Raw genomic sequence first — 8696 nt, forward strand, 5'->3', positions numbered from 1 at the left:
TATATATATATATATATATCCTGGTGTGGCATTGTAGGATAAGCACTGGACTGCTAACCACAAGGTCGCCAGTTCAAACCCACCAGTTGCTCTCTGGAAAGCCTATACAAGGTCTCTGTGAGTCATAACCAACTCAACAACAGTTAGCAACAAGAATGCATACACGTGTCTCTGTGCACGTACAATCCACATATGTGTGGACACATGGGTTGTATGCATGTCCATGTGTCCATGCCTACACGTGTGTGTGCATGTTTTTGTGCTTATTACATTCAGCATCAGGGTTAAGTACCAGTGCCTTGCCTTCACTGTCTTAGAATTCATGAATAACAATGTCCGTTGAAGAAAACCACAAAATTTAAGGAACAAAATGATGTTTTTATTAAAAATTGTACCCATTAGCACCTCTCTGTCTTCCTACAAGTTGGTTTTGATTTTGGAAATGAGATCTGATTTCTTGCACAATCTCGGAAAGTGCCCTGGGGGACCCTCCAGACTGTCCCTGGCTGGTATCTAGCAGAGTTGGTGGGGTGGGAGGGGAGGGAACCGTGCAAGCCCAGATAGGGAACGTCTGCCTGGCTCTCACTCCGCGTTGCTGGGACATGGGGTGGAAGAGAGTCACGTGTGGAAATGCATGGGTGGTTCATGGTGAGAACAGCTACATGTGCACAAAGAGGGAAGGCCTACAAACCATGGTGCAAACTTCTTTGCAAACAAACCCAGGTTTCCACCAAGAGCAAGTACAGCTTCCAGACAGCTCCCCTTCTTGGTTGTGGAGAAACTTCAGCAGCTTTGGGGGCTTTCTTTCCTCCCAGCATCCCCCAGGTGCAGAGGCCTCCCATGCTACCTCACATCACATTCCTATCTTCGTTGTTATGTCACCTGAGAAAGTGTACCTTGAAAGCATGAGGGGGAGGAATATAGGGAAGGCTGGGCAGTAGGAGGTTCAGTTGGGCGGTTTATTGGGGCACGAAGGTGGTGTTGCAGGATCAAGATGACTTTCCACCCCACCGCTCTGCTTTCTGGAGCTCTGCGCCCCTGGGGTTCCCAGGTCAAGAGGCGCACCAGGTGCAAAACCAGTCTGGCGCCCTCTGCTGGCTGACTAGCTGCACTTATTTTAAGAGGGACCAGGCAGCTAGGTCTCTGGGAGACACACCTGTTACTCTTCAAGGTGACTTTCAGGACCACAGGGATAATGTAAGAAGGAAACACTGGTCTTGCCTTGGTTACAGAAATGCTGCTTGCCCCCCTCCTTTTTTATTTCCAGAACCAACCAGAATATGCAAGATCCCTTTCATTGTTTGGTGATTGTTTTCTTGTGGAATGAATGGACTCATGCATCCATCTGTTGCCCAGGAGAGCCTGGAAAGGCTGGTCCTGCCAGATGGGGGCTCTCTCAGGCTGCCACGTGGCTGCTGCAGCATTGTACAAACAATTCCATACCAAAAGAAACAAAGTTTACTAAAAACAGTGGGTACAGGGAATACATTGAGCCTAAAAAAACACACACAAAAAACTGCCATGTCACTGAAACCCCAAAAAATAGCAAACCTCTAACCTCCAATCAATCCTTCCCCAAACTACAACACATTCCAGACACATTCCCTTCATTTAAAGCGACATCCGTATGGCTTAAGTGAGTAGCCGGAGGCATGGAGGCCATGTTTTCCACCTTCTCTGTTTGTGGTCTTCTGAGGGATCCTAGGGGGTCCATAGCAGGGTCTTGTCCAACTTTGCTGTCTCCAGGCTGGTGAGGAGGATGGGGACCCTAAACTGAGGCAGGTCCTGTTGGTGGACAGTGGGTGATGATTCTCACGCAAAAGGAACTTTGGACAGAGCGTCTTGGATTTTTGGTTTGAATATTTACCCCCTTGCTCAGAAAAAAGAAGGAAGTAGGGAGGGAGAGAGGATGGATGGGGTGGAACCTTTCTAAACGTTCTAATTTTAGAAAAACAGAACAGGGCTTTTTCACCCAACACAATACCCTCCTTGTCTCCTGGGGCCTAGGCCAGCCCCCACCTATTGTTGCTCCTGGCCTCTGCCCTATGGAGGCCGACAAAGTCAAGTGCACTTGGGCACTAACTGGTCACCTTGGAGGACAACATCCTGTCCCCCATGCTAATGACTGAGGTGGGATCGTGGGAGGCCCACCATCAGGGCCAGCAGATTCCTTCCAGAAGGGGACCAGCCTGCCCTCAACCACCTCAGAGCTGTTGCAGGATGGATATGGTGGGCTGAGATCTGGTAAGATCTGGGCTTTGCAGCTTTCAAAGCAGTTCATCATCTTTTACTTCAGCTACAAACAAACGAACAACAGAAACCCCACAGGCTTCCAGAAAAGCTGTTAAGGCTAAAGGTAGGCCTGGGTGAACTGAGGAAGGACAGACAGGTGGGCTGGAACAGAGGAGGGAAGAGCTGTCCGCTTGCAGAGGATGGAGCCTCCGTGTGCACCGGGAGGGTCACCTGTGACTTTGATTTTTCTCAGCCACTTTGCTTTATTGAGAGATGCCATGACTCTCCGTATTTTCCCATGCACAAAGCAGAACAATGACTAGAAAGGCACCTGAAGACAGCAATTCATTCATTTCTTGTGGCATCTCTTTTTAAAAAAAGATAAAAAGGTTTAAAAAATACTGTGGCTAACAACACACGCAGCTACATCACAAGCGGTTCTGGGAAACTCCATCTTTCCTGCTGGTGCACTGGGGAGCTGGCCTGCGCTATGTGTTTGTACCACGGACTGGCTCGCTTAAGAACCGCGCGAGGCCCTGTATTTTCTTCCTGGCTCTGTATTATCAGGCATGTTGTTGTTGGGTGCCGTCAAGTCATTGCCAATGACGCCATGTGACAGGGTAGAACTGCCCCACTGGGTTTCCTAGGCTGCCATCTTCATGGCCTGGCAGTACGGCGATTAACGTGCTTGCTGCTAACCAAGTCAGCCAGAAAGATGATGCAGTCTGCTTCCGGAAAGGTTTACAGCCTGGGAAACCTGATAGCGCCGCTATAAGTCAGAAACGGACTTGGTGGTAGTCGGTTTAAACTTCATGGGAGCAGATCGCTAGGTCTTCTCTTCTTCCAAACGACTGGTAGGTTTGAACCACTGACTTAACGCTAACTGTTTACACCGTCCAAGGTCCTTCCTTCAGGTTTAAAGAGGGGGTCCCACGGGACCACCTCAACTAGATCCAGGTGCGGTTGTCTAGAACCCGTAGCCTGGGTCCACTTCCAGCAACAGATGCATCAATCAGGATATTTCAGTTACGCAGGGAGGGGAGTTGCAAAGCAGTAAGTCTGGGTGAGACATCGAGATGGGACCCAAGGAGGGTTATCGGTAGGGAAGATGGATGGAGAGCAGGATTCTGCTGGTGCGTCGGAAAGAGGAGGTGAAAAGAGAAAGCAGTCTATTGAGAGGCGCCTCTGAGATTCCTCTTCCCGCCCTCCCATGTTCTCAAACCCAGGGCCAGGGAACTGCGAGGTTCCCCGAAGTGGTAGAGGTACCGGCTGCCATGGCACCAGAGATACACCTTCTCGTAAAAAGAAAAGGAGAAAACAACAAAATCTGCTTCCTGCAGCCATGATACAAAAAGCTTTTAAAAAAACCGTTCTAATTGAAATCTAGTATTCACAAGTAGTTAAAATCCTCACTTATCAGAATTGTGTTTGTGTGTGTTTTCCCCCAACAAAAACTGCTGCTCAAGTTCTCGGAGTTGATTGTCTTAACAAAAATAGACGTATGCGTGTCCACGTCCGTGGGGGCGGCGCTCACACGAACGAGGAGAAGCCGGTGAGCGGCGTGCGGGCTCCGGGTTGCGGACCTGCAGGCGCGTACACGCCCGAGCTCTGCGTGGTGACCACTGTCTGCAAGCGTGCCCCGGGATCGCCCACCGCGCACTCCTCATAGCGGTAAGGTGCTGGGGCCTTGCCGCTGGGGGGTCGGCGTTTCCAGGAGTTGTAGTAGGTGGGGTCGCTCATGTAGTGGTTGACGAAGGAGTGCTTCAGGGGTTCGTCCTCGTAGTCTGAGTCGGTGGCCTGCAGGGAGAGGGACAGTGTGAGCAGGGGGCACAGGAGAGGGGATGCTGCGCCCCTAACACAGAGTGAAGGTGAGAAGTGAGCCCCCCAGGTGTCTCTATCCCCAGACTGATGTTGTTACTGCAACCAGGGGTCAGGTGCTCCTCACAGGACCAGGCTGGACACAGAGTGGAGTCAGGAAGCTAAGTCAATAGGGAACCCCTGACTCAGGGCGGTTCACATGGTCCCCTACCCTGTGAAAGGCCTACAGGGAATCGGGAGGTCAGTTCTAAGAGGGCCGGGCACGTGTGTGCAGTTCAGTGCACAGAACAGAGGTGGGAAAACGCCGGGGCTTCACTTCGCTTCCTGAGGCAGCTTCCGATCAATGGAACGTTTGTGTGTGGTGAGGCGGTGGTCCTCAATGCCTTTCCACCCCCAGGTCACATCTGGGAGGCTTTGGGGGAAGGATGACCAGTACAGCATGACCAAATCCTAACAGGGCTCTATGTCCCTGCCTAGACCCCACATCAGAAACACCGCTGGCCATGCTGGGCAGATACTGTTGTTCCAAGACAGTCCCTTCAGGTGTATATGTTTATCTTCATAAAATACGTCAGCTGCCTCCAATCATCCACACGTTTTCTCTGCTAATTTTCTTAACAAGATGTTGCCATCTCTGGGACTGACATCAGCCATTGGGAGGAGAACATGGAGGCAGATGTAAGTGTTTCCAGGGACAGTGATGTCTCAGACCCCTGGGACCTACAGCTCAGCACACAGGGACTCGGCCCTAGCTCTGGCTGTGTCCTTGGCATTGGTTGAACAGGTTGATAACTCTCTATTGGTAATTCCAAACCCTTTTTAGCAAGCCAGAGGTGGACTGAGTTATTTGGCAGGTGTTAGTGAATAAAAAAGACTGAAAAAGAATTAGTGTGTTTGAATGATGGTGCTGGTGAAGAATATTGAAAGTACCATGGACTGCCGAAGAATGGGCCAATCTGTCTTGGAAGAATACAACCAGAATGCTCCTTAGAGGTGAAGATCATGAGACTTTGTTTCATGTACTTTGGACATATCATTGGGAGGGACCAGTCCCTGGAGAAGGGCATCATGCTTGGTAAAGTTAAAGGGATAGTGAAAAAGATGACCCTCAATGAGATAGATTGACTAAATGGCTGCAACTAATGGGCTTCAACAATTGTGAGGATGGCAGAGAAGCGGGCAGTGCTTTGAGCTGTTATACGTAGCATGGCTGTAAGTCAGAATTAACTCTGTAGTACCTGACAACAACAATGTGGACTGAATCTGGAATCTCAGGTTATGGTTAACATTATCAACTGCTAACTGAAAGATTAGAGGTTCAAGTTCACCCAGACATAACGCAGAAGAAAGGACTGGTGATCTACTTCCGGAAAGTCAGCTGTTAAAATCCCTGTGGAGTACAGTTGTAATTGGACACAGTTGGGGTTGCTAGAAACTGAGTGGATGGGAACTGGTTTGGTTTGGTTTGGATGGACAGAATTGTGTCCCTCACCCTGAAAAGATATGCTGAATTTCTAACACCACTCCACTACTTGTGAATGTGACCTTGCTTTCAAATAGGGTCTTTGAAGAGGTTCCCTGCTAGGTTAACATGAAGTCATTGGTGGAGGGTGTACCCTAATCCTGGCCCCATATGACTTCTTGTTAAGTGCCGTCGAGTAGGTATAATGATTTGTGTCCTTATGATAAGGGGAGAGGCAGATAGACAGAAGACGCCACATGAAGATAGGCAGAGATTGGAGATGCTGCCAGAAGAGGTGAGAAAGGATTTTGGAGAGTTTGGCCCTGCTGACACCCTGAACTCAGAAGTTGATTCCAGTTTGTGAATTTTGTTATAGCAGCTAACCCTGACTTCATCTGGTGGGAGGCCATTTCGAGGTCTAATTTCGTCTGCTTGGTGTAAATATTGTGTTTCACTGCAGAAATGTTCGTGTTTTTGATTAAGGAGCATTCTTGGGCCCAGCTGCATCCAATGTGATACATTGCCAAATGGGAAAACGCTGAGTTCTGAAAGCTCTCTGGCCTCGAGAGTTCAGATGAAAGCTCATGGACTGTACTTGTGGCTGTTGTTTGAGATTTTTTCTTCGTCTGTTTTCTAGAGGCTTTGAGGTGGGTGGCTTACAAGGTTAAGCTCAGTGTAAACTGAGATCCAAAGGAATGGGAACAAAGATTGCTGGGAAGAAGTCCCTTGAATTGGGCTTGTTACAATTCCTGACAGTGAGTTTGGTCCTACATTTCCTGAAACAGTGGGAAAAAACACATGCCGAGATTCACCATTTCTCATGATTTAGTCCCAGAACATCTCATCAGATAATGGACTGTCGAGATTGAGTCCCAGGATTCAGACACTGGGCTCAAACCCAAACCAAACCCACTGCTGAGGCATTGATTTTGACTCATAGTAACCAAAATGGAGCAGCTCCATTGCGTTTCCAAGGCATCTTTACAGAAGCAGACTGCCCATCTTTTTCCTGGGGAGTGGCTGGTGGGTTCCAACTGCTCACCTTTTGGATAATGCTTAAACACTGCAACACCAGGGCTCCTAAATTGGGCTCCTGGCTCATTACTATCTGATGATTAAAAATAAGAGTCAAGACATTTACCCTCATTAAACTGTATCTTCAGGTGCCCCAGGGGACCTCACATACCTTTTGCCAACTACAAATTGATGTTGCTGTTTTAAGTACCATTGAGTTGATTCCAACTCACTGTGACCCCCATGTGAGAGAGTAGAAACTTTCCCCATAGGACTTTCTAGGTGGAATAAAGCACCGGAACACAGGGTCAGCTAGAACTACAAGGGCGATGGTTCAAACTCACCAGCTGCTTCTTGGAAACCCTATACAGGGCTTCTGTGAGTTGGAACTGACTTGATGGCATACAACCACCACAACCACTACCGCCACCACCACCACCAATCTTGACAGGAGCAGAACTCCAGGTCTTTCTCCCAAGGAGTTGCTGGGTGAGTTCAAATGCCAACATTTTGGTTAGCAGCTAAGCGCTTAGGTAATGCATCTCTAGGGCTCTGAACCATGAGGGATGTTGTTAGGTGCCGTTGAGTGGGTCCTGACTCATAGCAACTCTATGCACAACAGAACGAAACACTGCCCAGTCCTGCACCATCCTCACAAGTGCCATTATGCTTGATCCCACTGTTCCTGCCACTGTGTCAATTCATGTCATTTGACCCATCACGTTACCAAGCATAATGTCCTTCTCCGGGGAATGGTCCCTCCTGGTAATATGTCTAAAGTCTGAGAGATGAAGTCTCACCAACCTTACGCCTAAGGAGCATTCTGGCTGTACTTCTTCCAACAAAGATTTGTTTGTTCTTCTGACAGTCCATGGGACTATCAATATTCTTCTCCAACACCAAAACTCAAATTCATTGATTCTTCTACAGTCTTCCTTATTCATTGTTTACCTTTCACATACATATGAGGCTACTGTTGAAAATACTATGGCTTGGGTCAGGTCCACCTTAGTCCTCAAACTGACATCTTTGCTCTTGAACACTTTAAAGAGATCTTGTGCAGTAGATTTGCCTAATGTAATACATTGTTTGATTTCTTAACTGCTGCATCCGTAAGTATTGATTTTGGATCTAAGCAAAATGAGTCTTCGATAACTTCAGTCTTTTCTCCATTTATAATGATGTTATTTATTGGTCCCATGTGAGGATTTTGGGTTTCTTTATACTAGGGTGCAATCTAAACTGAAGGCTTTCAGTAAGTATTTTAAGTCCTCTTTGCTTTCAGCAAGCAAGGTTGTATCATCAGCATATCTCAGGTTATTAGTCAGCCTTCCTCCCATCCTGATGCCACATTTTTCTTCATATAATCCATCTTCTAGGATTATTTGCTGAGCATACAAATTGAATAAGTATGGTGAAAGAATATAACCCTGGCACACACCTCTCCTGATCTCAAACCATTCAGTGTCCCCTTGTTCTGTTTGAATGACTGCCTCTTGGTGCTTGTACAAGGCTCCTCATGAGCACAATTAAGTGTTCTGGCATACCCATTCTTTGTAATATGATCCATAGTTTGTTATAATCCACACAGTCAAAGGTCTTTGCATAATCAATAAAGTACAAGTAAACATCTTTCTGGTATTCTATGCTTTTGGCAAAGATCCATCTTACATCGGCAGTGCTATCTCTAATTCCATATCCTCTTCTGAATCTGGCATGAATTTCTGGCAGATGTACTGTTGCAGCCATTTTTCAATTATCTTCAGCAAAAATGTACTTGCATGTAAGGATATTAAGGATACTGTTTGATGGTTTCCACATTCTTTTGGGTCAGTTGGCTAGGTAGCTGTCTTCCAAATTTCTTGAGTGAGTGTCTCTAGTGCTGCATCAGTTTGTTGAAAGATTTCAAATTGTATTCTGTCAATTCCTGGAGCCTTGTTGTTTACCAGTGCCTTCAGGGCAGCTTGGACTTCCTCCTTCAATACCATTGGCTCTTGATCATGTGCTACCTCTTGAAATGGTTGAACATGGACCATTTCTTTTTGGTACAATGACTCTGTGTATACCTTCCACTTTTTTTTTTTTTTTTTAATGTTTTATTGTGAATTATGTGATAGTTTACATGGGAGAACATTAGTTTTACATTCATTCTGTCATACATCGTTGCATT

General features: G+C 47.0%; 1 protein-coding gene across 1 annotated transcript in view; it reads right to left on the bottom strand.

The window, feature by feature from the left end:
- Positions 1-3762: 3762 nt before the first annotated feature.
- Positions 3763-8696, bottom strand: part of SDK1 (sidekick cell adhesion molecule 1) — a 774959-nt gene continuing 770025 nt past the window's right edge. Inside the window, exon 45 of the mRNA XM_006859873.1 lies at positions 3763-4029. Within this exon, the coding sequence (XP_006859935.1) occupies positions 3763-4029 (267 nt within the window). The remainder of the gene's footprint in view (positions 4030-8696) is intronic.

The sequence above is a fragment of the Chrysochloris asiatica genome, unplaced genomic scaffold, assembly GCF_000296735.1.
Source record: "Chrysochloris asiatica unplaced genomic scaffold, ChrAsi1.0 scaffold00034, whole genome shotgun sequence".
Lineage (NCBI taxonomy): Eukaryota > Metazoa > Chordata > Mammalia > Afrosoricida > Chrysochloridae > Chrysochloris > Chrysochloris asiatica.